Source organism: Passer montanus, unplaced genomic scaffold, assembly GCF_014805655.1.
Source record: "Passer montanus isolate IOZ18808 unplaced genomic scaffold, ASM1480565v1 scaffold44, whole genome shotgun sequence".
NCBI classification, from domain to species: Eukaryota; Metazoa; Chordata; class Aves; order Passeriformes; family Passeridae; genus Passer; species Passer montanus.
In genome coordinates, this window is record NW_024369262.1 from 2,831,631 (window position 1) to 2,859,628 (window position 27,998).

Below are 27,998 nucleotides of genomic sequence, written 5' to 3' on the forward strand. Positions count from 1 at the left end.
AGTCCCATTAATATAATTGACATCAGTTTATTTTAATTGCACCCCAAGACATTTTCCCAATCTGAAAGTTAAATCCCACTTGAACAGTTTTAATGTGATGGTTTTACCCACAGAACTTCCCAAACCACTGCAGAGTCTTTCCATCAATCACCACAAGATGAAGCTGCTCACACACATTTACACAAAAACTGAAGTTTGAATATTGATGGAAGAGACCTGAAATGAAAGTTTGAATGCTTTTTCACAGAAATATTGAAATAAAAGAGACAATCACCCTGGTGTCTAGGATCAATAATTTATTTCTTTTATTTTTTCTTTTACATTTTGCAATTTGTTACAGGAGAAGAAACACTTGCTAATGGAAGTGACATGTTTTTGAACCATTTTCCAAGGTAATGGAAAAAGTTAAACATATTCCCTAGGATGCACATCAATGACTAAGCTGCCAATATTAACCCAATTGAAGCAAGTGCAGTCCCTATTTAAACCTTGTATAAATTAATTTAAGGACTCTCCTTCTCCTACAGGAAGACTAAATTGTAGCATCTAATTTTCTTTTTTTTTTTTCTTTTTTTAATCCTGAAGTCTCAATCTTTTCTCTCTCTCTACTTAATCTGCAAAAAGTCAAACAGGCTGAAGCCAAAGCCACAGAACGGATTCTGTGCCAAGGTTCCTTCTATTCCTGGTGATCTCCTCAGTTCCCTCCTGTCCCAAAAAGGAAACAAAGGACTCCCAGTTTTCTGAAAACCAGATTCTCTGCATGACAGTGCATTGCATGGGCCACAGTGGATATTCTCCTAGCAAACAAATCACTACCAAGGTACAAAGAATTAGAAATTAACTCAGTAAAAATGCTCCTAATGTTTTCCCAGTGGTATAGCAACCAGAATCCTACTTTTCTTCCACAAAAAATAGATTTTTTTTTTTATAAATACATTTTAATACAGACAATTCCGTTTCTATGCCAAGGAAAAAAAAAAAAAGTCACATTCAAACAGGTTTGCTGGGTGCATTCAGATACAAGCAGACACCAGAGCAGGCAGGAGCACAGGGGGTTTTTGGGGGGCTGCAGACAGACAAACACCATTTCACCCACTGACCAGTGATGGGGAGAACAACTGAGCTGCAAGGCGAGGCCTGGAGCATCCCAGCCCTCAAATAAATCAGCAATTTCCATGTGGATTAAATGATATGAACTCTCAGTGGTATTTAACATTAATAATGAAAATCCTCTATAAATTCAGGCAGTGTTTAGGCTGGGGATAGAGAGAAGAACCATGAGCAGGAGCTCCCAGCTGCCTCAGACCCAGCAGAAAACTGAGTCACTCACCATGGCCTTGAAGCTCTTGGGTCCAAATAGCTGAAATTAATGCTTTTTTCTGTCCTTGTCCTCCTTTCCTTCACTTTTCCCTCCCAAAATGCAGACAAACCTGCCCCACTTTTGTGCCACCAGCTGCTGCCCCGCAGCCCCAAACAACAGCAATGATTTCTGTGGTCTCCTTCCTAACCAGATCTAATTAAAACTGAGCTGTTAACCATCTTTTCCAGGTTATGAATAATTAATACAGCATTTTTATAATACTTAACTAAATATGACAGTTGGGAATCAGCATTTTCTTACTTTAAATAGCCCCCAATCTTTGCATGAATAAAAGTTCCCTTTAAATTTGCCATTAAGATTGGGGTTTATTTTTTGTGGGTCAATATGTAGGATAATTCTCAATATACCTTAACAGTTTTTTCTCAGATTGAAGAGATTTTGGAAGTAGCCTGCATGTTTCACACACAGCCAGCCACCACTGAGACACTACACAAGATTTTGGAATAAAACTCAAGAGGACAGAGGTGGAAAATAGAGCATCTTACTGACCTGCTCAAAAAACAAGACACAGAGAGAGATTATGAGCAAGAACTAAACCCCAGCAGATTTTTTTCAACCCTGGGGAGACTTTCTACATTAAAATAAATAAATAAATAAACTCTTCTGAGTCAGGAAGGGTGGATCATTCAGTTATTTCAGAAATGTCACCACATAACGGATAATTCACAGAAACAATTTTGGCTTTTGCCACTGAACTGAGAGCAAAGTTTCTAGATTTTCAACCACAGCTGATGTGTTAATTATAAAAGAAAAAAAAAAAGCTTCTCTCCCTGCCACAGAAGTGTGAGTTATTAGAGCATGCAGCTCACCACCAGTGTATTGCTGCTTTTCTTAAAAACCCTGACTACGAAAGGAACCCAAGACTGACAAAGTGAAGAAAATATGTCAAATTATAATTTCCCTGAAAGAATGTGTTGAGCTGTAATTTCCCTGTCTCTCAGAAAAATTATGTCACTATTAGCACTCAGAGAGACTTAGTTTCTTTTTCCAAGATTAAGTCACTGTGTAAAGCACACACTTAATCCTGTTTTATGACAGGAAACAGACGGGCATTATTAGCAGATAATCTTAGTTAGCTCTTGGATGTTTTCTTTCACTTTCAAAAAGTCAGATCCCAAATTGCCAGGCTGGCTTGTTAAAACAAAGCTGTGGTGCTAATTAAAGTCATGTTTAAAATGAGATCAAGGAAGAAAGTACAACAATTCTTTTTTTCCCAGAGCCAATATTTGGTGATTTCGCAATGAACTTCTAAAGTAAACCCAATAATGATGAATGTTAAAACACAAAATAATAGCTAGTCAAGAAGATTAACAAATTCTTCTGTGAACAATGCTGCTAAGACTTCATTCTCAACTGGTTTATAAAAAGAACCAGCTGCCAATTTAAGGGAAAAAATTGTGGGTTTCACAACTGAGCTGCAAACTCAGCTCCCTCTCAGAAGGAAGTTGAAATTATTGGGTGCTGCACAAAGTCTGGTCTTTAACACTAAATTTTGAAGGTGGTTTTTAAGCAAAACAAGGACAGAAGTGGCATTAAAACAGCAACTCTACAGCCAACGTTTTTGAAGAAATATTCTTTTAGTGCTGTTTATGTGCCTCATATCAACACCACACGTGATGCTGCTGCATGAGCAGGTGGGAAAGGCACAAAATCCCTCTCCTGGACAGTGATTCCCACATGTCTGCAAAGATTGTGGATGTGGATGGCCTTGAGGAAATCCTAACAAATAATTCCCAAGTAAAACAGAGAGGTAACAGTGATAACAGCTTCAGTGGGACACAGAAAAAAGCACTTTCATTGCACTTCCCACAGAAAGTTCTGTTATTTGCTTTGGTTTAGGAATCAGAATTTGTTACTTGTGGCAAACTCTGGGGATTTTTAATAAGAGTAAAATTGTCCTAACTGAAAAGGTAGAGCTAAAATTGGTTGAAATTGATTTTATTGAAAATGTCCAATCTTTATTTCTGGTTTAAAATATTCCTAATAATATTTAGGCAACAAATCCACTCAGTGTAATATCTCCCATATGATTCACAATAAATTTTCTGTGAGACTGGAATCATTGCATATATAATCTGAATTATAAAATATTTCAGAGAGGAGCACCTGACAATTCATCCTCTGGTGTTTAACCTCAAACCCACCCCAGAAAAATGTCAGAAATTCCATCCACACTCTGCACTCCTGGGAACACAGTGACTTTCTCTTGGTTCTTTTATAAGGGGCATGTCTAAGACTCAAATTTCCCTTGATTAGAGTAATATTTTTATAGAATCTTTTTTGTAAGTCTTGAAAGGCATAAAAAAGGAGCAGAACATGACTATTTCAGAGGAAACTCCATCAAATGACCCAAGAGACCACACCTGATCTCATCACAACATATTAAATAGATGACTGGCAATTCTGGGCAAATTCAATTCCTAAAAATCTTTTAAAAATCTTATACACTGAAGTGACTATTACAGCAAGTGAAAAATAACCCCCCCAAAAACCCTGTACAGGGTGGTAATTATAAACATTCACTCTATTTTGTCTTTAAATTAACATTTTTCTCTCCTGTAAATTGAAACTAAGCTCAGAAATACTTAAAACTTGCAAAATGTCATTGAAGATATGATTTAACAGTCCTGATTAAAAAAAAAAAAAAAGCTGGGGGAGGAATGAAAACATTTTTGAAACTATTTCCATCCTTAGTAATTATTGTGCTATAAAATTAATGGTCAGTAGCTTAAAGTACTGCACAAATAATGAGGAAATCCTTTGTATCTCTCAAACTGATCAGTCAGCCGTAGGCTACTTGTATGATTTAACACACTAGAGACAAAAAATAGTGATAAATACAAGTCTCACTGTGATAAGAATTACTACAAGCTACTACTTGTGTAAAATCAGTGAACTGGACACACTTTTGTAGCTACCAAGCTTAATAAAAACTGTGCTGTAACCTAAAATCACTGTGTTGGTTTTTTTTTTAAAAACTGCTTCCTCTCTCAGCAGTCAAAAAAGCCAAGCCAAATACAAATGGTGACACATTGAAAAGTGACTGACAACCCCAACAAGAGCACAAAAACCTCCCTGGCCTTAGGCTACACTTGGAATTGTTTTGTAGTCCTGTCTGACACAGGCTGCGACTACAGAGATGCTCATCACGACTGGAAATGGTATTTTAATAAAAATTATTACAATTATTACACCTATCAGAGGCTAACATAGAATGTTCCACTTCAACTCACAGAATTAGACATGGAGACATCAAGTATTTATAGAAATATCTACAGACTGCAACTGTCTTTTATTTTTGTTGTTTTTTTCTTTTTTTTTGTTTTAAGTATCAGTGAACTGACCTTCAGAGTAAGGGTTTCATGACAACAGATCACCCCACACTAGTTTATTCTTGGTGTTGCTATTTCTTGGGTTCAATTGGTGTTAAACTTCTTCCAGAAGAGAAGAGAGAACTCTTGCTAAATTTTTTTCCTGTGTGTTAAAGTTGTAGATTATTAGATTTAGCTTCACCTGTATTACTATCTGATGAGAAACGTTTTTAACAAAGGGAAAACGCTGTCTTAACCTCCTTTAAATGCAGATACACATAGAAAATTGGAAATTCCACACTCCCCAGCTGCCCTAGACAGTTAAAATGTTGCTCTAACAAGCAGTGCTGAAGTCCTTATCTTGGTATCGAGCAGAGATGAAAAAAATAGACATGGGAAATGTGTGGCATGAAAAGGCTGAATGTTAAATAAAGCAAAAATGTTAAATAAAGCTAAAATCCTTCCGGTTTTCCTGATAATTCTGCAAAAAACTGAAATCAATGGAATGTACTTATGGAGGTTCATAGACCCACAATGGCATTTTACCTTCATCTGAAATGTAAAAGGAATGTAAATGTAAAAATACCCAATTAACACAGCTCTGTCACTGAACTATTGCTCTTCATTGCAGGTTTTGGTGTTTCCAAGGTTAAACAGAACATTACACAGAAGGATTGACACTAAAGGATGAAATACTCGTGGAGAGAGGCAGTCCGAAGATGAAACTTGCCTTTGTGAGATGTTTTGCTCGATATTTTCAACAGGCTGGACAAGTTAAATTGGCCTTTGAAGCATTCACAAAGAGAAACAACCACTCAAACCTCTGCACCCATCCACTCCCATGGTTTCTCTGATTACATTCTTTGGGAAAGCAATCCTAAAAGATACTCGAGGGCAAGAACATAAAATTCACAGAATTAGGGCAAAACCCCTCAGGTCCCACAAGGCCATTTTCAAAGCAGACACTTAAAAGAACTTAGGGAAGTGGTATCCAAAGATCATTTTTAGCTTAAAACTTCTGAAGAACCGGGTCTGCTTCAAAGCTCAAAAGAGATGTCATGAAACTCCTACTGTGGCAAAGAGTCCTTGGTGGGTGGATCCTTGTCCAGGTGACACTGCAGGAGCTGGAGGTGTTGGGATCCCTGACGACTTCCAGAGGGAAGGGGAGGCCAGCGCGGCTGGGGCCGTCCAGCCCACGCTCAAGGTCCTCCACTGTATGAATAATCTGCCTTGTTGTGCATCACCAGCTTGTTGTCCACAAAGTAGAAACTGTCCGACTGTGTCTCGTAGGGGTGCAGGATCATCTCTCGAACTGTCAGGGGGGGAAAATCCCAGTTAATGGGAGGTGTGGGAATGTTCCTCCTGTGGACAGAGCGACCAAACTGTCCTTTGTCTCCCCAAAAAGGAAAATAACCCAGAACTTTCTCTCCTCAATTAGGTGAAAAGATATCTCATAGGACCTGGGGGACTTCACCTCAAACTTAAGAATAGCTAACTGGACAGGAGGCAAATGTCCCACCTGAGCAATTTACTGGAAAAAGAAGAAAACAAATGAACTAATCACTTCCGTGAGGAGTTTTACCGGGCCAAGGACCTCTTGCACCTGGCTGGGTTTTTCTCTGTAAAGAGTTTTGTTATTTTGCCTTTTATTAAAACTTTTTTGTTTCCAACACTACCACAGAAGCCATCCTGCTGATTTTATGCCTTCTAAGGTAGCTGAGCTATCTTGGGTGTGAAATAGATTTCCAGGAGCTTATGAGACCTGGCTCAAGGAGACCCTTATTTCAGGGACGCTCATTTCAGGGCTCAAGCATTGTTCAGTGTCCCCCAAGCACCTGCAAAATCAGGTGAAAAACCAAAACCCAAATGGGAACTGCCCAAACCACTCCTTGTTGGTATTTTTTAAATAATTCAAGCATAATCATGGAGTTTTTATGTTGGAAAAGCCCTCAAAGGCCTTAAAATCCAACCTGAATTCACTAAACCCTTGTGCCACATCCACACTTTCTTTGAACAATTTCAGGGATGAAAACTGTTCATAATCCAAATATATTATGGCACCATATAAAGGGGACCTCAGAATAAGAGCCTATTACATCTTGGGTTGGTGTTCTTTTTGTTTTGTTTTTAAAAACAGAGATAAAGCAGCAAACTCAAAGTAAATTTGTTCTGGCCTGACAGCAGGGCCTCACTGTATTTTCCACAGACTGCAATATTAGTGCTGACACACACAATTAAGGGTTGTAAAGAGGAAAATCACAGAGATTTAGTGCTTGTGTTATTGTGTCTTGGGAGAGAGGAGAGAAAATAAAAGTTATGTTCATACTAAAACCTCTCAAGCTCACAATATAGCACATCAAACATTAAAACAGATCATAACATTTAAGTTATCCATTTATTGGATGTCTTTTTAATCTTATTTTTGCTTCTTTTATAACACAATCATCTTTTTTCTCCCGGATACTGAAGCTTCCCTTTTATGAATTAAAAAAAAAACAAGCAACTGCCTGGTGTGTGGTGAGATACATCCTACTAGAAAACAAAATCATTGTTAACACAGATATAAAAGAATGAATTATTCTACCCCACCCACTCTCTAGAGACAGCTTTTAAAAAAAGGTTCCCCACAAACCACCTCAGATGAACATCGTGGTGTGACAACCCAGAAATGAAAGTTTATAACAAAGAGCTTACTGAGATCCTCCGAGAGCTGGGGGAATTCATAGATGTGCTCACAAGTATTTTTACTGCTGGGGATGCAGAAGCCAAATTCAAAATCAAAACTTTTCAGCAGCTGGTCACGGAAGTAGTGCCGCTCAATCATACGGAAATTATTAATGGGTTTGTCCCCTACTGTGAATTCCACCCTGAAAAAGAAGGGTAAAACTGATGTGAGCTTTCATGCTTCAATAAGATCTGCAATATTCCTGCAAGGCAGAAGAGAGCTCTGAAAAAAAAAGAAATTTAAAAAAGCCAAAAATATAAAGCAACAGCACTAATCAAATTATTGTTCCCTCTTTTACTTAAAGCATTCTGCGGGGACACACCACAGCATCAGATAAACATCTTAAAGCTGCCATGGGCAGGGACACCTTCCTCTATCCCAGGATGCTCCAAGGTCCATCCAAGCTGGCCTTGGGCACCTCCAGGGATGGAACAGCCACAGCTTCTCTGGGCAACCTGTGCCAGGGCTTCAGCACCCACAGGGAACAATTCCTTCCCAACATCTCATCTGATCCTGCCCTCTGGCCAGGGCCATTCCCCCTTGTCCTGTCACTCCAAAAGTCCCTCTCCAGCTCTCCTGGATTCCCTTCAGGCACTGGAAGGTGCTCTAAGGTTTCCCCAGAGCCTTCCCACCTATTTTGCCTCTTTTAGCACCAATCCCTTCAGCACCCCTGACTAAACCTAAAGCCACAGCAAAGGCAGGAGATCTGGAGAGCCTCATCATAAATGAAAAAGCCCCCTGTTCAACCAACTTTCTGGCAGGATGAACGTGGAAGAGAGGGGTTTTTTTCCCTGAGATTTCAGCTGCTCTCTGTGCCAGCCCAAGGAGCAGGGGGTTACTCACGTGGCTCCCACTTGCCGCAGCCTGAGGAAGGCCGGCGTGAACTGATAGCGCACGAAGCGTCCGGCGTTGGGGTCCACGTCCTTCCTGTCATTGTGCTCCCGCTCTGCAAAAGCCCAAGGAAAGCTCTGTCAGAGCTGCCTGAGAACCAGAAACTCAGGGGAAATACTTGGGGTGGTGTTGTTGTGCCACCTAAGCCAGGAAATCGCTCTGGTGCTGAGCTCTCCTCTCCTCCTGTCCTGAGGTGTCCACCCCTGGTCACTCCGAGGTGGAATGTTGAGAGATTGGTTTGATTAACTTCTTATCTTCTGGATTTCTATTCCTCATCTACTGCCCCCACCTCACATCAGGATCACAGAGTGACTCTGGACAAGCCATTTCCCCTCAGCATGCTTGGTTTGCTGCCTATAAGCTACAGAAAACCTCCTCTCACCTGCAGGGAGGTGGGGAAGGGTTAAAAGTGCTTGGCCAGGAAAAGAACAGCTGCCCTGGGTTTTTATCACCACTGGCAACAGGCAACACTTGGATGCTTACAAGTAACACCTAAAAATTAATCAAACCAGGAAAAAAGGCAAATGTTCAGTTTGTTTTATTTGCCTGTTGCCAGTTTCTCCCCTTTGGAAATACCAATTTTCCTGACTCCTCAGTGAGAGATGTTAAACTAACAGCTAAACTATGTGCAGGGGGCACAAGCTGAATAACAGCCAACAAAAAACCACCCAGTGATCTCCTCCTCCTCCTCTGCTCCTGTTTACAACATCCATCTGTCCCTTCCCATCACAGATGGCAACAGGAAGAGCACAGCAGCAGCCAGCTCTGCTCACCCTGTTAGTACAAAGAGACACCTGAAAAACATTCCTGCTGCAAGATGGGGCTCCAGCCCTCCTGCAGTGGAGAGATTCTGCTACTTTGGGGAAATGTATGGAATAAAAGGAGTGGGGAAAGGCAAAAGAAAGCATTTGCTCATGGAAACCTTGTTTTGTGTGTGCACTCACCTGAAGCTGCTGGCTTGGTGATTTCAAACAAGACTGTGCCAGATTCCATGTCCCGGATTTTGAACCTGGTGAAGTCTATCTTGTAAACATTTTCCTCAGGAGTGCACAAATAATCTGCAGGGGGAAGCAAATTTAAATGAAGGCTGCCCTGAAATACCCAGAATTTCTGGCTGCTCTCTGGAGGCCACACCAGCAGTGAGAGCAGCCCAAATCCACCTCCACTACTGCCTGTTTTAATTCCAAACTGGTGTCTCTGAAGACAGTCTCAGTTCTGGAGGCTCACACTGACTTGCTCAGACAGGACAGGGGAAAGAATTCTCTCCCCCAACACACAGAGGTCATCACCTTTTCCCAACCCTGTGCCAGGAACCCCTGCATCCATTTCCTCCCAGACTAGTCAGCACCTCCATCAAATCCCAGCCTTTCCAGGGTTAAGAGGCTTTGCCTGTTTTAAAAACTGCCCTGTGGCAGAATGCGAGGGCTAAGCAGCTTTGGGAGCTAAGCTGACTGCACTTAACTGGAACAGGAGTGTCCTCCCCTGTGCCACCTCCCTGCTCCAGCCCTCTGCAGACAAAGGGTGGCCTCCTCTCCCCAACCAGGGCTTGTTTTCCTCAGCACTGAAAATGACTTGAAGCCTTTCCCTGTGTCAGGAAAACAGGGAGCAGAGCCCTTCCCTGCTGTATCTTTGAGAGAAAGTCATGGAATCACAGAATTGTTAAGGTTGGAAAAGCCCTCTAAGATCATCAAGTCCAACTTTTCACCCTGCACTGCTGTGTTCACCACTAAACCATGTCCCAGGTGCCACATCCACAGGCCTTTTGAACACTTCCAGGGATGAGGATTCCACTACTAACATCCCCACAGTTTTGGCCTTCAGCCTTGCTGTGCTCTGAGCCAGCTCCTGGCACAGGAATCATCTTCCTCCCTGGGGAAGGAGCACATAGAGCACAGATTGAATGTAGCTCCACTTTACCCTGACAAATCTAAAGAAATGCTCTGTGTAGACAAGCCAGGTCAGCTTTTAAGCAACAGCACATTTGATTGATGTAGGAGACTGGTTCTGGAGGTTCCAAGGTAAAAATAATACTTTAACATTCTAATTCAAAACACTTTCTCAGCTACTAATTCCTGCTGTTAATCTGAGCTAATCACTTATTTCTGTCTGCTTTCCTATTTCTGAAACTCCAACAAATCCATCCACCTGAGGCTTAGTCCCTGAATAAATAAAAACAAGTTACAAGGTCTCAGAGCTCAGACCTGCCCATGCCAACCCAACTTCAGCACAGGTCTAAGAAATCCAAGACCACTGTGAGAGACTTCTGAGCTCCTGGGCACAAACACCTGGCACCAGCATTTTCCTGGAAGCCTTTTATTCCTTCCAAATCTCCACAACTTGGAGAACTGTCCAAATAAGCTCAGTACAAGGAACAGAGGTGTTAAATGTTCTCCCTGGCCAGTTTTACTGCTCTCCAACAACCCCATATGGTGAATACTCAAAGGAATGCCAGAGAATTTGTAGATGCCCCATCCCTGGAAGAGCTCAAGGACAGGGTGGATGGGGCTTGGAGCAACCTGGTCTAGTGGGAGGTGTCCCTTCGTGGCAGAGGGGATGGAAGTGGATGATCTTTAAGGTCCTTCTTAAGCCAAAACACTGAGTTTCTACAATTCTATAAATGGGTGTTCAGGGAGAGGACAGTGTTCAAAGCATCCCTGGCATTTGGCAGGGATTTTCCCTTCCCTATCAACACAGCACAAGGAAAAACTGACACCAGCACGAAAACTGTCAGGAAGAACAAGCTAAAAGCTTGCCTTTTTTTACTACCACAAGAAAATACAAGCCTGTGTTAAGTCATATATCCCAAGAACTGCACAAAAATCTTCCTTTTGTGTCTTTAACAGCAGTCAAGAAGACAGGACAGGAATTCAAACCCAGCCCTTGCCTTAGGCCCTGATGTTTAGCATTTCTCAGGGAGATGTCCTGCAATTACACCGTGATTTTAGGCTCTGACACATCAGCCACCCCAGTTCCTAACCCGTCCCACAACTTCCCAGCTGGGAGCACCAGCATGCAAAACACAAACTGATGGAAGCAGGCACAGCTTCCCACAGCCCAGCTTCCCCTCCCCGGGCCCATGGCCACTGCTGTTCCCTGGGAAGGCTGTTGGCAACAGGCAGCAGTCGCCTGGGAGCCCAGGACACCTTCCCTGGAGCACGCTGGCAAATCTGAAGCCGCGTTTGTCTGCAAGTTAATTATTAAGTGTTTCTACTCCTGCAGAATTCCTGCCCATCCAGCACCATGGCAACAGCTTTATCCCCCTCCTTGGCAGCAGCGTTGCTGCAGTAACAGTGTCCATGACTCATCTGGAGCAGAGGAGAGCCAAGCAGAGCCTCCAAAGAGGAGTAAACCCCGGGTAGAATCCCCACCAGGCCCCTGCTCATTGATGCTTGCACCCCTACACTGTTATTTTCCAATTCTTTTTGCCCTGATAATATTTTAAACCCTTTTTTTTGTTGTTGTTTTTGGTTTGTTTTTTTTTAAATCAGCATGCCAATATACAACTGGATGCCATCCGGGAATATCAGCTGCCAGAATACTGCAATCAAGTGGGTTTTTTCCCTCCTCTGGCAGTGCCCAGTCTCCTAGAAAGGAAAAAAAAAAAGAAAAACCAGAGGAATATATATTCCTCTCAGTCTGTATTACATTTGCTTCTGCTATTCCTGGTCAAAAATCAATCAAAGTAGCCACGTGCTGGCTTGTTCCCCACACGTAACAGGAGCCTGGGGCTGCACTGGAAGGTCTTATTGGGAATGGGCTGCTTGCAATTGGCAGATCCTTCTGCTTAGCTGAGCACTGTCAGATTTGCTAATCTCATCCCATACACACTTATTTTTAAATTACTGTAGGGCCCAGTTGCCCACACTTCCGTGACTCACTTAAATGTATCATCTGCTTCCCTTATCCTAATTCACCGTCGCAGGATTTGGGGAAGGGAGGCAGCAGCCGTGGTTATTTTAGCTGGGAAGGAGGCAGATCAAACCTCCATGGAGGGGATTGTTACAGAGAATGGCGGGTTGGTCTCTCAGGACAGAATATTGTTTCTTCCTCCTCCCCTGAAGCAGGTTGTGCTGCTTCCCTGTTAATGACTGGACCATCACGGTGTGTCCCTGAGCTTTCAGTACTCACCTGATTCAGGGATGAAGGCATGGACACAGCAGCACTGCCATGGAAAACCCATCAGATTGGTTTTTATCCATAAGAACCCACATTTAGTAGTGAAAAAAAAAAAAAAAGATCACAAAAGAGGAGTACTTCCTACCCTTTCCTAAAGCCCAGGGAATTGTCATATCCCAGACCTCCACCCCCAAACCCTTCCTGAAAACAATTCACCTGGTATTAGCATCCACTTCTCACTCACACATCACCATTCCTGGTGGTGCCTCTCCAGCTTCTTTCCCATAGCCTCTGGATCATGCCCAAAGATCTGCAACTCCCCACTTTTAGAGACAATTTCTAACTTAAAAATAGAAATGGTGAAGTTGTGAAGAATTTGGATCACAACCAACACCACTGTGGTGGTCTGAGGAAGCAGCAGAGGTGATTGGCTTCCTGAATCTAGCTCAATGAATTCCTTCACAAACTCTCTAATTCCCTTTGTAGGAAAAAGTGATTCCAAAGTGACCCCAAACAGTTCAGTGGTCTCTAGCTTTGCTCTCAGAACCAGCAGGTGCCCCTTCCCCTGGTACAGTTCTGAGGTGGTACCTCCACTGCCTAATCCAGGGAAGAGACAGTTTCCATGCAGGAAACCATCCTGCCCTCCCAAACCCAACCAAAATTACAAAACAAAGCAGCAGAACAGCCTGGACAATGCCAGCAGGCACTGCCTGTGAACACTGGCACGTCCTGAACCCTGGTGCAGAACTCCAGGTGTGTGTTTTAGCAGCTGGTGTTACAGAGGAGAACAAAAGGTGAGGGATAATGCAGAGCTAAATAACACAGGAAAGCAAACAAAGGCACTTTCTCCTCTGGATCTCTCCCTGTCATTTAAATGCATGAGATCAGGTTTGCTCCTCATCACAGAAAGCTAAAATTTGATCCTGTATTTCCAAATTTCCTTTGCAACCACCCCACCAGGCCCATTTTATCACAAGCTCCTGGGCAATAGGATTCACACTCTTTGTTGTGCTCCTTTCGAGATCCCTTCTCCATCTCTGCAATCAGCAGGAAGCACGTGTCCCCTCTCACAGACACCAGCGATATTTCTGTGCTCATCAGACTCTAATCTCAGATGGGGCAGCTCCTATTTTAAGGCCTTAAGAGCCCGCTAAGGAAAGCAGAGTGCACCCAGGGTAAGAAAGAACTGAAAATTTGGTCCTGGAAATGGGTGTAAATCAGGAGGATGCTGTACAAGAGACTGAGGCAAGAGCAGTGACTTGTAACATGAATTTCTCTCCCCAACACAAACAACAACAATTTAGGGAATGGATGAGAAGGTTCCTGTAGTTATCCAGGCCTATTTCCTAACATGCATTAACCAACAAGGTCAGGAGCTATTTTGAAGCCAACTCCCAAGACATAAGCCAGGTGTAAAGCCAAGACAACTGCAGAGGAATTGCCAGGAGCTGGAGATTAGGAGATTATCAGATTGAAGAGTCTCAGGAGGAAGCAAAAATAGCCCAGACCCCGTGCAGAGGCCGAGCAGTGACGCAGGACACGGAGCAGGACCTGAGGGCAAGGCAGGGCAGGTTTCAGGTGCTATTGATACACCTGCCCAGACAACCTGGGCTCAGTTAAAGGAAAAAAATAAACCATTTCCCTGCCCTCTGCCTCAGCAGTTCAAGCCCTGTGACACCAAACCAGCCAGGAAACAGGATCTACTCCCATAAAATAAATCCCTCCAACCCAAACCATGGGGTTTGGAGAACCACAGACCAGGGGGGTTGGACAGGGAGGGGGCAGCTGCCCTCTGACCCAGCACTGGAATTAGGCTGCTGCAGTGTTCCAGAGGGAAAATCCTGCACCAGAAGGATCCCACAGGAGATTTTCCACAGCAGCACATTTACTGTCAAGGAAGCAGAGGGATTTAGGGCAGGAGGCTCCAGGATGAGGCACTTCCCAAGGTCCCCAGAGCCCCTCAGTTGCCAAGTCCTACTGCACAGCTCACCAGGCTCTGATTTTTGTGGCAGCCTGCTCATCTCTTTTTTCTTCTTTTTTTTTTTTTTTTTATTTTAGCTAGAGCTTTCCAGACTTCACCCTCTCACAATTAATTTGATCACAGCCCTGCAGCCAGTGGATGGAGCTGCTCTTCCCCCATTTCCAAGGCACCCAAACACTTTCTCCTGCCCCCTTTTCCACGCTGATCGCATTCAAAATCTGAAACCACGTGCACAACATCAACTAAATCAGCTATTTTTGGGTTGAGCCAAATCCAAGCTCTGCCCAGACCCTCAGGCTGAGTCCCTCAGCTTTCCTCTTACCTTTGCCACTTCTGCCAGGGATGGCCCAAACCCACAACCCTGGGAGATGGAGGAATCCCACAACCACACACACACCATGTGTGCTGCCCCTGGGAGTCCTAACAGCTCACTGTGAGATTCTGAGAAACACAGAGCCCTGGAAAAGCTCACAGCCTGTGTGGGATGCTGAGGGAAGGGTCGTGGGGAGAGCAGCTTGGCACAGCTCTGGGAGATGGCTCTGCAGTAAGAAATCAGCCCATCAAAACACAGCCACACATCACAGCCCTGGACAAGGCAGAGCAGGGATTTATTAACCTCGCAGACACCCACAGCTCCTCAGAGCTCCTAATAAAATACATTCTCCCCATTAACTGGGGAGGGAAGTCATGGTCCAGGAGCAGCTTTGAAGATGGATTCATGCACATCTGCCTCACACTCCTGTTAGTGCCTCCCTCTCTCCTTGCCTATCAAAACCCCATGGATTTAGAAATGGATTTGAACATGGATCCTGGATGGTTTAGCATTACAGGACTTGAACTGCTGAGGCAGAGGGCAGGGAAATGGTTTATTTGGGTTTTTTTTCTTTTAATTGACTGCAGGAAACTGGTATGGAAGTCCCTCAAGAAGGGTCTGGCCTGCCTAACCCACTGAGGCAGCCCTGTGCCAAGCTGGCCTTTAGCTAAAGCTGCCTAGAGAAGTCTCAGAGAAATCCCAAGTGACAGCTCAAGGAAGAGATTACTTTCAGAAATGATTACGTGTGTGCTCCTTATTTTTAGGGTTTGTTTTGAAACTGTTTCCAAGCATGTAATCAATTATTTAACCCCTTGGTTTCCTAAAATAAAATCAGCATTAGAATAAAAGTTAAAATGTAAAATTTGATCTGGTATTCTGGGTAAAGTGTGCAGGTGCTAAGCAGGGCAGCCTCAGAGGCTGGAGCTTGTCTTTTGTTACACATCTGACTCCTCTGATGCTCTGGCTGCCTCAGTAATTAATTGCAATTTGAACTGAGCTCTGCCCCACTCCTTTGCTAATCTTAAATTAATCACGTCATGAGCTTTTTCCGCTTTTCCCAACCACAGTTGTGTGAGCGAGTGACAAATCTCACTAATTGCAGAGGAAATGGTTCTCCAGCCTTACACCTGATCCAGCTGGAGCAGAGCCAGGACCAGCCTGGCCAGGAGGCCCAGATAATCCCAGAGCAGCATCCCAGATCCACCAGGCTGGACCCTGCGTGCCCAGAAACGTTGTGGGCCCAGAGCTGCCAGGGAATTTAACATTGGGAGGACACAGAACATGCAGGGCAGTTCACACAACTCCCCAGTTAAGCTTATTAGAAGCACATTAAGAGCAGAGCCCAGCTGGCTCCTGTGGCTGCCCACAGAGCCACATCCTGCCTCGCCACCCTGCCAGCCCAGCCACCTCACACTGGGTCAGCTGCACCCACTGGGAGAGCAAAGTCCAGCTGTGCTGCCTGATGGAAAGATGATTAGGGAGGAATTCTTCCCTCTCAGGCTGCTGAGGCACTGGCAGGGGTTGGGCAGAGAAGCTGTGGCTGCCCCATCCCTGGAAGTGTTCAAGGAAAGGCTGGGTGAGGCTTGGAGCAACCTCATCTAGTGGAAGGTTCCTGTTCTTGGAGAGGCACTTGGAACAAGGTGGTTTTTAAGGTCCCCTCCAACCCAAATCATTCTGTGCTACAGCCAGAATTCCACCTCTCCCTGGAAACCTGCTCAGAAACACAGAGCCTGCTCCTGGGGAGCATTCCTAAAACACACCTGCCTGTGGGACCAAGCCCTGCTGGGCTTTGGCTGATGGAGCAGCCCCAAAACACAGCCAGCCCTCCCCAGGTGCCAGGCAGGACACAGTTTAATGTGTGAGCTGAAGTGCTGCTGGCCCATGAGTTTGGATAAAGATGGATTATCCTCTCTCTGGAAAACAAAGGGCAGCCAGGGCACCAGGACATTTCTGCTGCAGCCCCACCACCAACTCCTCCTTCAACTCCAAACTGTCAAAGACAGAATTGCTGCAACAGGGTGTGGTGTCTGCCCTGACACCCAGCACGTACAAAAGGTTGGGGCAGCTGTGAACTTCTCTCCCACAGCCTGGTCCTTCCTCCTCCCCTACCTGAAGCAGAAGAGTGGAACAGTTTCACATTGCTATTTTTGGCCATCTGTTTTTAAGGGTGTAAAAATGAGCAAAGGCCACAGAATGCCCCAAATAATCATTAGGTGTTAAAAATCTGAAAAATGTTCTTTGCTTTCTGTTAAACCCACCAGGACAAAAAGTGAGCTTGAGAAGGGGGGGTTGCAAAGGGTTCCTGGGTAAGATACAATATGCTCAACATGGATGTACTGTTTACCTGTATCCCCAAACTCACTGAGGGTTTCAGGTGTGGGGAGCATTTCCTGACTCCCACACATCCAGCAGGACAGGAAGCATTTCCCATGGCAAGCCTGGGACATCATCACAGTGCCTGGCTCTGACCCTGGCAGCAGCAAGTGTCACAGCAGGAGGGGAACACAACATTTTCATGCATTTCACATCCTCCCTGTGCTCCAGAGCACTCTGACCCAGGGCTGGAAGAGGCAGACAACAACCAGCTCTGCTCCAAACCTGGCTCCCCAGCTTAGCAGTCCCTGCTCCCTGGGAAGGCAGGAGCTCACCAAGAGCGAGCACCATCCATCCCCACGGATGCCACAGGAGGTGACATCAGAGCTCCTCAGAGCTCCTAACAAAATACATTTTTGTAGCAAGGCTGTGGGGTGGCCCTGTCCCCTCCAGACAGCCCTGGCGAGGGCAGGGACACGGAGGCTGCCATGAAGTGAGCACACAGTGCTTCACACAGCCGTGGCTGGGACTCACCATCCCACTGAGGATGCTGGCAGGATGCTCCAGTGCCTGCTGCGTGCTCTCCCTGCACAGGCAGGGGATTTCTGGGCACTGAATCACGCAGCTGCACCAGCAGAGCAGCTCAGCTCGAGAAGGGCACCCAAGGGTCCCCAGCAACAGCAGTTCCTCTCAGAGGAGCCTCTGTAAGCCCTCCCTGAGGGCTGACACGGGTCCCTGCCGGGCTGTCCTCCTCCCATCCTGCTCACACAGCAGCCCCACGGGGCTGCCTGCACGCAGCAGCACCCACAGCCGCATCCTTCCTCTCCAGGCTCGTCACAGCCCAGCCTGTGACACAGAGCTGGCTTTGAGGGCAGAGTGCTGCGAGGCACAGGGAGCACAGCCAGGCCCCTGGCAGCCCAGAGAGACAACCCAAAGGTCCTAGGAGATGGAAAAAGGACTTTTTGGGACAGCGGGATTGTCCCTGGGCATCGCTGGGCTGAGGCACACACAGTACCATGGAATGGTTTGGGTTGGAAGGGACCTTCAAGACCATCTGGTTCCAACCCCCTGCCAGGGGCAGGGACACCTTCCACCAGCCCAGGCTGCTCCAAGCCCCATCCAAGCTCATCTTGAACACTTCCAGGGATAGAGCAGCCACTGCTTCTCTGTGCCAGTCATCTTGAGCGCTTCCAGGGATAGAACAGCCACAGCTTCTCTTGTGTCAGGGCCCCACCACTCTCCCAGGGAGGAATTTCTCCCTAATATCTAATCTAAACCTGCTCTCCATCAGCGTGAAGCCATTTCCCCCTGTCCTGGCCTTTCCCCAGCCTCATGTGCTGCTGTCCCGAGCTCTTCCAGTCACACACTCCCACCCACCGCCTCCAAGATGCCCTCAGGACCACGGGTGCTACACTGGGGAGGGGGAAACCGGGTTGGGGGGCTGCTCTGAAGTCCCCCCCATGGCCAGGGATCCAGCCCGTCCCATTGCCATGGGCACAGGGTGGGAGCAGACACAGGGGATGGGGGAGAGCAGCGAGGAGCATCCCAACACCGACCTTCCCGCAGAGTTGGGGGCTGCACGCCCAGCTCCGGGCACTCCGCCGCTCTCCCGATGGTCCCCAGCCCCCGGGCTGGCACATCCCGCTGCGGGCTCTGTCCCCTGCCGCGCTGCATCCCCGCTTCTTGTCCCCCGGGAAGGTGGCACCGCTTCCCCTTTCCCCTCTGGTTTAGCCCCCTTGAAAGGGGGAACGGCTCCTCTTTCCCCCCCTGTTTAAACCCCTAGGAGAGGAGAACCGGCTGCCCTTTTTCCCCCGGGAAAAGCCCCAGGGGGACGCGGTCCCCGTGCTCCCGCCGCGCCATGCCCGGCACGCACCGCTGGTGACCCGCTGCAGCCCCAGCACGTCGTCGGGCCCGATGAGCGCCTTTCGGCCCAGCTCCTCCTCGGTCCTGGCCGCCGCCGCCCCGGCCCCGCCGCTCTTCTTCACCTTCATGGCCCCGCCGCCGCCGCCGGTGTGAGCGGCCCCGGCCCCGCTGCGCGCCGCCGCACCGGGAGGGGCCTCGCCATCACCGCCCCCGGCCCGCCCCCGGCCGGCAGCGCCGCCCGAACCCGGCAAGGGGGAGGAACGCGGCCGGGGAGGGTGATGCTGGTGAACGAGGCTCGGGGTCCCGGGAGCTCCGGGGACTGAAGCCACGGGCAGGCTGGGACCCCCACGAAAGGACACGGCCACGCATGAGGAGCAGACGGGGCAGGGGCAGACAAGGGGGTCAAGCGGCCCCGCCACGCTGCTCCCAGGGGCTCAGGGTAAGCCCCTTCTGCTGGAGGAGAGTGGGGTGTCCCCTCCTGAACCCCCCCCGCCACGGGGGTCAGCCCCCCAGTGAGGTGGGGACAGAGCACACAGCTGGCCCAGAGCACGGGGACATCGGCCACAAGCACCCCCTGACCGACACACGGTGGAGCTGGATGCCGGGCTGCCCCCGGGGGCTCTACACCCATGGAGGGGCACTGCCGCCCCGGGAAATGTCCCCCCAGGAACTGTCCTCCCTCCCCAGCCAAGTATTTTTGGCTAAATACCCATAAGACAGGAACCAGAACCCATAAAGCAATGAATGGAGGGAGGAAAGCTGGGCCAGGGGAAGGCAGGGCAATAGGTACCCCCCAGAAGGCTAAAGGAGGTTCACAGAGCCCCACATCAGCCCCCCACAGAACAGGGGGTTCTTTATTTACACAGCAGCTTCTTCTGAATACAGCACCAGGCTGGGGGTGCACAAAGGCAGCTCACTCCCTCCCCTCCCCACCTCTGTGGGTGCAGGAGAGCTCAGCACCCAAATTGAGACCCCTTCCCACCTCCCAAAGTAGCCTCTCTTCCCACTCCTGCATCCTGGCCCTGGCACTCCCAAGCCAAGCAGCCAGGCCTGGACCCTGGGGTGCCTTTTTGGGCCACGAGCCTGTGACAACACCACCCCACGGGGTGGGGACAGCCCCAAGCCAGGGCACCGTGGCTCAGTCCATCTTGGTGGGCTCCTTCTTACGCAGCCTGGTCTCCCGCACAATCTTGACCAGGGACAGGAGAATTGGGACAGCCATGGGCAGGAAGAGCGGGATGTAGATGGCAAATTTCTGGTCGTCAGGGAAGTAGAGGAGATGGAGGAGAGATGGGTCAAAGAAGGCCCTCTCTGAGGAGGTGACAGCCTCCTTGCTGGCCTGGAAAGCTGCGAGCAGGTGGCCCAGGGACAGCTCGGTCACAGCGCTCTGGACTGAGGCCACTGCCCGGTACACCTGTGGGAACAGCACCAAGGGTCAGTCCCTGGCCAGGGAGGGCAAGAGGGACACTCAGCCCCCTCTGCTCCCCAGCCCTACCTCAGAGGCAACATCATCCTTGATGACGATGTTCCCGATCTTGTCCAGGAGCTGGGCCAGCGAGGTCAGCGTGGTGGACACGGTGGCGATGTTCTCCACAGTGTGGGCCCACAGCAGGTGGTCCAGCTCCCAGTCTGCCAGCCCCTCATTCCCTGGGCTTTCCAGCAGGAACTCTGGGGGCACCTCCTCCCGAGACAGCCCAAAGAGTAACCTGGGAGCAGAAGGGATGGCCCCAGCCCACATCAGCCTTCATTCCCATGAGCTCCCTGCTCTTCTTCCCTGTTGTGTTTAGTCCCAATCCTGCCTCATTGTCTCCTGGATGTGTGGCACGATAAGCCAAGCCTCCTATCTGAGGGAATGGGAGATTGCCAGCATCCCTGGCCACAGAGCAGTGATGGCCAGTAGCCAGCACCTTGAAGGCCACAAAGAGCCACCCTCAGCCTCCCAGAGCCCACGGAGGGAGGAGTGAACAGTGTGCTTGGGTACAGCCTGTTCTGACCCCACTGATTTCCACAGAGGCCTGGGGAGGGAAGAGCACATCCTCACCGGAGCTGGGCCAGGAAAACCTCCATCACTCGTGCCATGTCCACATCCACATGCACAGGGAGGGAGGTTTGGGGGGAAGCAGGGGCTTCAACGTTGTAAACCTGTGGGAATGCATGTTAATGAGGCATAGCCAGGGCCTCAGGGTCACCAGCTGGGAAAGGGGAGCCACCACCTTGTCCCAGCACTGCCAGCACCCCCGTGGTCCCCATACCATGATGCCACCCCAGCGAGGGCTGTGGAAGGCGTTGGTGCTCACTGGGGCTCCATCCTTGTCCTGGATGTACAGAGGGGAGTGGGAGCGCTCTGGCACATACAGCAGGAAGTTCAGCACGGGGTAGAGCGAGGCAGCACTGGAGCCTGCAGTGGGACACAGTCACAGAACTCCTGTGGCTGGCAGGGACAGCAAGAGCAGCCCACAGCCCAGCTCCTCCTTCACAGCCACCCCAGCAGCTCCCACGTGGGCTGGGGGGAAAGGGAGCCATGAGGCAGATCCCAGTGAGCCACGAGCACAGAGCTCACCCAGCCGGGCCTCCACGGGGTTGATGACGTGTGGGAGGCTGTGAGCACTCAGGAGGAAGCTGGAGGACTCCTTGTCATAGCGTGGTGTCACTCCTAGGACAGCGTAGTACAGGATCTGCAGGCACACAAGGGACACGCTGCTGGCAGAGAAGTGCACCCCAGGGAGGTCAGGGCTGGGCTTTCCCCACCATCTCTCCCAGCCCTCACCTGTGAATCCACAGAAAAGTTGGCCACCAAGCTCAGTTTGTCCAGGACGGGCTTCACGAAGCGGTTCACAGCCCCCTCAATGTCCCAGTCCACGGTGTGGGACTTGGGGTCAGGGTTCAGCAGGCTGAAGGTGATCTCATACCCTGCAAGGACCCGCAGCCTGTGAGCCACCGAGGCCGTGACAGAGCTCCCAAGAGCAGCAAGACCTGTCCCCTCCTCCCTGGCCCACCCCAGTGTGAGGTGACACCAACAGAGCAAACGCAGCACAACCCTAGCCCAGAACAACAGCTAAAGGGATCATCCATCCAGGGATGCCACACGCAGAGCAGGAATGGCACTTCCCCAGGAGCAGAAGGCTTCCCGAGGCCAGGGAGCAGGCCTGGAGGATGCCTACCCAGGCTGGATTTCAGGTTGCGCCGTGCGTCGGGGCTGAGCCGCCCGTCGGGCCCGCGGTCCGAGAGCGCGGCGGCGATGGAGCTGGCCGTGAAGGACATCACCTGTGTCACCTCCCTCAGCCGGGCCCGCAGGGCAGCCAGGCTCCCCCCGGCCCTCACCAGGGCGCTGCGGTGCCTCCCCACGTAGACGCTGGTGCCCTGGGGATGGCACGGGGTGAGGGCTGGGTGCCACCCGTGACAGCCACCTGCGACACGTGCCACCTGCCAGGGGTGGAGCACGCAAGGGCTGGCACCACAGCATGCTGCTCCCTACCTGAGGCAGCAGAGAGGAGGTTTCGGGGACCACGTACATGGTCAGAGAGCCCAGGGTGGTGTCCTGCAGCGGGTACAGAGCAGCGTCAGCCTCTGGGGAAGATGGAAGCACTGGCAGGGTTGGGAATTTCACTCCAATCCCTGACACAAAGCCAAGGGTGTTCTCTGCTCCACCAGCCTCAGGAAAAGAGCTCCCCAGCAATTCCCTGCTCCAGTACCTGGTGCAGTCGCTGCAGCCAGTGCTGCCTCCTCCTGAGCCGTGGCGCGGCGATAGCGCAGCTCATAGCGGGACGTGACGCTGGTTCTCACTGGGGGCAGAAAACCCGAGTGAATCTGCTGATCCCAGGCCCCTCACAGGAGCCTGGTGCTCACAGGGACAAGGGACAACGCCAGGGGGACACATGGCACAAGGTCCTTTGGGTGCCAGTGGGGTGAACCACTGTGGGATGTAGCACTGCACTGGTAGTGAGACAGCCCCACAGCAGCCAGACACATCCCACCTTCCAAGGGCTCCATCATCCCCAGGCAATGGAGCTGGTCCCTCCCCTGCAGCACCCTGGGACCTCACCACACACCACTGTTCCCTGCACTGCCAGCTCAGGGCACGGTGATGCTGGTGAACGGGGCTCGGGTCCCGGGAGCTCCGGGGGCTGAAGCCACGGGCAGGCTGGGACCCCCACGAAAGGACACGGCCACGCATGAGGAGCAGACGGGGCAGGGGCAGACAAGGGGGTCTCTCACGGTTCACGGAAATCTCCATCTCCTGCACGTCCCTGAAGGGCAGCGGCCTGGGCAGGTCCCCGGGCACGGATCCCGGGGCGAAGACCACGGCCATGGGCACCACCAGCTGAACCTGCACAGGGGCAGCGTCAGCCCGGGCCGAGCCCCGCGAGCCGCCGCCCCCGGGCCCGCCCGGCGCTCACCGGCTGCTGGCCGAGCTCATCGATGTCCGCGTAGGGCAGCGCAGCGCGGTAGGTCTCGGTCGTCTTCCACCACAGCGGCAGTCCCAGCACCACGGCGATGGTCGCGAAGGACAGGGCGGCGCGCCGGCCCCGCGCCCGCTCTGCGGGGACAGCGCTCAGCACCAGCCCGGCTCCCCGGGGAGCGGGGCCGGGGAGCCGGGAGACAGCGAACAAGCACCGAGCATCCGCGCCCGCCAGTACCTGCCTCATCCGCCGCCATCGCCGCCGCCGCCGCCACCATCTTCACTTCCCGGCCCAGCCGGGGGGCGTGCCCTGCGCCAGTCCAGCCAATCAGAGCTCAGAATTCCTACAGCGCCCAATGGGCGCGGCGTGCGCCGCGCGGCGGCACAGACGGGCGGGCAGCAGAACCAATCAGAGCACGTACCGGCCGTGAGGCGGCGAGCTTTGCCCTCTACGAGGGCCGCGGTGGGACAAGCGACGGCGCCTCCCGTGGGCACCGGGGCAGCGCCGAGTACCGGGAGCGGGGGAACAGGAGCGGGGGAACAGGAATGACGAGAGCTCCTTAGGCGAGCCCACCCACGCCCCCCAAGCTCACGGAGCCTCACGATGTGTGCGGGCGGGCTGCGACCCAGCACAGCTCATTGCGTAAGTGAGCACAACACGCTGCCGGCGATGCCGGGAGTGGGGGGGGGGATGACGAGAGCTCCCGGGTGCCCCGCGGCGAGCAAAGAGGCGGCACAGCGCTGTCTCTACCATTTATTCGTTGTTAGGCTATTTGGTACACGGGGTGCACACGGCGGACACAACACAGGCGCCCCAAGGGCGGCAGCGACCAGGACTGCGAAGCTACGGCGGGGCAGGGGCACCCCCAGGCCTCCCCTCCTGCCCTCCTCCCCTCACGGCCCGGCCGGACCCCCGGCCACAGGGGCACCCGGGCGGCTCCCCCCAGAGCCCGGCGGAGCCGGACCCCTCCTTCCATCTGCGGACGTCCCGCGGGGCGCTCCCCCTTCCCCTCCCCGCGTGGCGGCTCCCCTGGGTGGCTGGGGTGGAAGCGGGGTGTGAGCGGTGGCGGGGAGGGGCCGGGGCGGGGGCCGGGGCCGGGGGGGTGCCCGGCCGGGGCTCAGTACGCGTGGTTGGCCACGTAGGCTGGGGTGGAAGCGGGGTGTGAGCGGTGGCGGGGAGGGGCCGGGGCGGGGGCCGGGGCCGGTGGGGTGCCCGGCCGGGGCTCAGTACGCGTGGTTGGCCACGTAGAGGGACTGCCCGGCGGCGCCCGAGTTGTCCCCGCTGCCCTCGTACTTGCCCAGCGCTGCCAGCCCGTTCACCTGTGGGGGAAGGAAAGGTCAGTGGTTGTGCTGGGGTGGCACTCAGGCTCACCAAGTCACTGGGGACACAGCCTTCAGGGTGCCTCAGCTCATGGGGACACCTGAGGAGCAGAGCCCAGGGATGTGGCCATTGGCACCCCTCATTTCCCTACGGGAACACAGCTCTCACTGTCCCCCCACAGAGACAGAACTGTGTCCCTTCCATGGGGACCATGCTCCTTGGCATCCTACGGGGCACAGCCCTTGGTGTTCTCCTCTCTCAGCCTGTGGGACACAGTCCTCAGCCACCCCTCCTCCCAAGGGCACACAGTCCTCGGTGTCCCCAGCAGCCCAGCCCTTGGCAGTCCCCTCCCAGGAGGGCCACCCCCGTCACCTCTGCACGCTTGACAAACTCCTCGGTGGCAGCGTCGGCGTTGTCCTTCTGCCCGCGCCAGGCGCTGAGCGCCGACGCCTGCAGCGCCCGCCCGTAGGAGAAGGTGAGGGCCCATGGCCGCACCAGCGGGCACGTGTTGATGGCGTTGAGGTTGATGGAAGCCTCCTCCTCACTCTGACCCCCAGACAGGAAGGTGACACCTGTGGAGAGCAGGGTTACGGCACGGCAGGGGACACAGGGTATGGCTCTCCTGGTCTCTGCCACACGCCAGGGCTGGTACCTGGCACGGCTGGGGGCACGGTGCGGCGCAGGGCGGTGACGGTGGCCATGGCGATCTCCTCCGGGCTGTACTTGGTGGGGCAGGAGTGCCCAGGGGTCACCATGTTGGGCTTCAGCAGGGTCCCCTCCAGGTAGATGTGGTGGTCGCTCAGTGCCTTGTAGACAGCTGCCAGCACCTGGGGAGGACAGGCAGCGTGGAGTCCCCTGGCATGGCATGGCACAGCACGGTGCCCGCCCTGCTGCCACCCCAGCACTCACCTTCTCCGTGACATACTGGCACCTCTTGAGATCGTGGTCACCATCAGGCAGGATCTCCGGCTCCACGATGGGCACAATGCCGTTCTGCAAACAGCACGACAGCAGATGCCATCACAGTGATGTCCCTGGGCACCCCTCAGCCCCATGGCTACATGGCACAACGCTCAGACCTGTGAGCACTGCTCAGCCCCGAGGCTCAAGGCCCAGCCCCACGGGGGATGCCCAAGCTAGGAGTAATTTCTCAGCCCTATGGGGTAATGTCCAGGTTTGTGAGGTGCACGCAGCAACGCCTGGCCCCACGGATTGACACCTGACCCTATGGGTGATGCCCGTGCCACGGGGCAATGCCCCATGCCCACCCACGTGAGGTGTTACCCAACACGGGTTATGTCCAGCCGCTGGGGATGATCCCCAGGGATCATCAGCACTGCACAGGCGCAGTGCTGAGCCTCACAGATGCGTGCCCACCCCCACGGGGCAATGCCTGCCCACACAAGTCAATACCCACCCTACAGGTCACTGCCCACCCTGCTGGGTGACAGCAGCAGGCACGTACCTGCTGGCAGATGCTGGCATAGCGGGCCAGGACGTTGGCGTTCTCCATGATGGCGAGCGAGGAGGGAGTGTGCTCGCTGATCTTCAGCACGCAGCGCCACTTGGCAAAGTCTGCCCCGTCCTTCTTGTACTGGGCACAGCGCTCCCACAGCCCATCCAGACCTGGGGGGCACCACGTCAGCCCCACAGCCACAAACCCCATGGACCCAAACCCTCCAGTCCCAAACCCCCTGGCTCCAAACCCCACAGCTCCTACCCTGCGTGGTGGTCTCGCCATCAGTCCCGGCCAGAGGCACAACACCCTTGTCCACCTGTGGAATGAGAGGAAGGCAGCGCTGAGTCTCACCAGCACCCCCCAAGCACCCTCAGCACCCCACAAACCCACCAGGACACCCCCCCACACCTTGATGCCCACAACGATGCCCTTGTCCTTGATCATCTGGACGAAGGGGGTGCCATCATCAGCCTTCTGGTACATGGTCTCGTGGAAGAAGATGACGCCCCCGATGCATTTCTTCACCCGGCTGTCGGCGCTGAAGAGGATCTGGCGGTACAGCCGGCGATTCTCCTCCGTGTTTTCCACCCCAATCTGGTTGAGGCGCTTGGCCATGCTCCCTGCAAGCACCCAGCACCCTCGTCAGCCTCCATCTGGCAAGGGGAAAAGGGGTGGCAGGACAGATTCCCCCCCCAAACTGACCTACGGACTCATCGGCTGCCAGGATGCCCTTCCCCGGGGCCACGATCCGCTGTGCGATGTCAGACAGCTCCTTCTTCTGCTCGGCCGTCAGCGCGGGGTGTTGGTGCGTCATGGTGGCGGTGGCTGCGAGCGGACGGGGACTGAGTCACGCACCAGCGGGGCGACACCCCGAAACCACACCGAGCCCCTTCCCCGGGGAGTGGGGACCCCCACGGGGCTGGCAGCCCGACCCCACCGGCCAGGGCACGTTGTGTAAGCCTCGTGGCAGGGATCGTGGAGGATGCCGGGCAGCTCCCAGCCATTTTGCTGCCTGCCAGCCCGCCCCCAGCCCAGCCATCTTGAGGGAGCGCGGCTCCGAGGGGACCCACGCAGGATACGAGGGGACCGGGATGGGGGTGCCCAGGGGATGGGAATACCCCGCGAGGAACGGAAACAGCCCGGGGATGGGGGTGCCGGGGGGGCGGAAATACTCCAGGAAAAGGGGAAAGAGAAACCCCAGGGAGGCACTACCTGAGTCTGGAGTTACCCGGACTTTAGGGTACCCCGGAGACGGAGATACTCCATAGTCGGGAATAACCCGCGGGGAGGATACGCGGGCGATGACGATAACACGGGCGTGGGGATACCGGGGGGACGGAAATAGCCCGGGAATGGGGGACGGAGCCGCCCCAGGGCGGCACAGCCGGGGGATGGAGGTACCCAAAGTTCGGGGTACTCCAAGGATGGCGATTCCCCGGGGCTGGCGCCGTCGCGGGGCCGGTGATGCCCCCAGGAGCCGGGGCGCTCGATCCCCCGGCCGGCACCGTAGAAACTCGAGCTCCGCCAGCGCAGCAGGAGTATCCTGGGTCCCCCCAAACCCCCAATACCCCCATGCCCGGGGGTCTCTCTGCCCTGGAGCCCCCCCAGCGCGGACCGAGCCCCGGGATGCCGCACGGAGACACCCGGGAGGCTCGGCGGGGCTGCCGCCTCCCGCCGCCGGGCCCCCCCGGCTGTCCCCCCAGCAGCTCCCCCCGGCCCCTCGGCTCTCCCCGACCCCCGGCTCCCCAGTACCGTGTCGGGCGGCGGCGACGAGTACGGACTGCGGGCTGCGCGCTCCGGCCCCGCGGTAAATGTGGCTGCGGTGCCGCAGAGCTACGTGACCGGCGGGGCGGCACCGGGCAGGACCGGCCCCATGCCCCGCCCCGGCCCGCCCCCGCCACCGCCCGCTCCCCCCGCCGGCCACA

General features: G+C 52.6%; 3 protein-coding genes across 3 annotated transcripts; all 3 read right to left on the reverse strand.

The window, feature by feature from the left end:
* Positions 1–281: 281 nt before the first annotated feature.
* UNC119 (unc-119 lipid binding chaperone) lies at positions 282–19,085 on the reverse strand. The gene is made up of 5 exons (XM_039720591.1): positions 18,905–19,085; positions 9,253–9,366; positions 8,261–8,363; positions 7,387–7,559; positions 282–6,004 (listed from the first exon to the last, which is right to left on the reverse strand). The coding sequence occupies exons 1-5, from the start codon at positions 19,020–19,022 to the stop codon at positions 5,892–5,894; spliced, it is 621 nt and encodes a 206-aa protein (XP_039576525.1). The 5' UTR covers positions 19,023–19,085; the 3' UTR covers positions 282–5,891.
* Positions 19,086–19,715: 630 nt separating this feature from the next.
* PIGS (phosphatidylinositol glycan anchor biosynthesis class S) lies at positions 19,716–23,601 on the reverse strand. The gene is made up of 12 exons (XM_039720553.1): positions 23,532–23,601; positions 23,292–23,431; positions 23,110–23,221; positions 22,587–22,676; positions 22,370–22,461; positions 22,056–22,254; positions 21,662–21,804; positions 21,455–21,569; positions 21,147–21,292; positions 20,936–21,036; positions 20,390–20,600; positions 19,716–20,308 (listed from the first exon to the last, which is right to left on the reverse strand). The coding sequence occupies exons 1-12, from the start codon at positions 23,569–23,571 to the stop codon at positions 20,033–20,035; spliced, it is 1,665 nt and encodes a 554-aa protein (XP_039576487.1). The 5' UTR covers positions 23,572–23,601; the 3' UTR covers positions 19,716–20,032.
* An 837-nt stretch (positions 23,602–24,438) lies between these two features.
* Positions 24,439–27,974, reverse strand: ALDOC (aldolase, fructose-bisphosphate C). Its single transcript, XM_039720579.1, has 9 exons — positions 27,826–27,974; positions 26,776–26,898; positions 26,482–26,693; positions 26,335–26,389; positions 26,080–26,240; positions 25,524–25,607; positions 25,267–25,441; positions 24,987–25,186; positions 24,439–24,613 (listed from the first exon to the last, which is right to left on the reverse strand). The coding sequence occupies exons 2-9, from the start codon at positions 26,885–26,887 to the stop codon at positions 24,518–24,520; spliced, it is 1,095 nt and encodes a 364-aa protein (XP_039576513.1). The 5' UTR covers positions 26,888–26,898; positions 27,826–27,974; the 3' UTR covers positions 24,439–24,517.
* Positions 27,975–27,998: the final 24 nt, after the last annotated feature.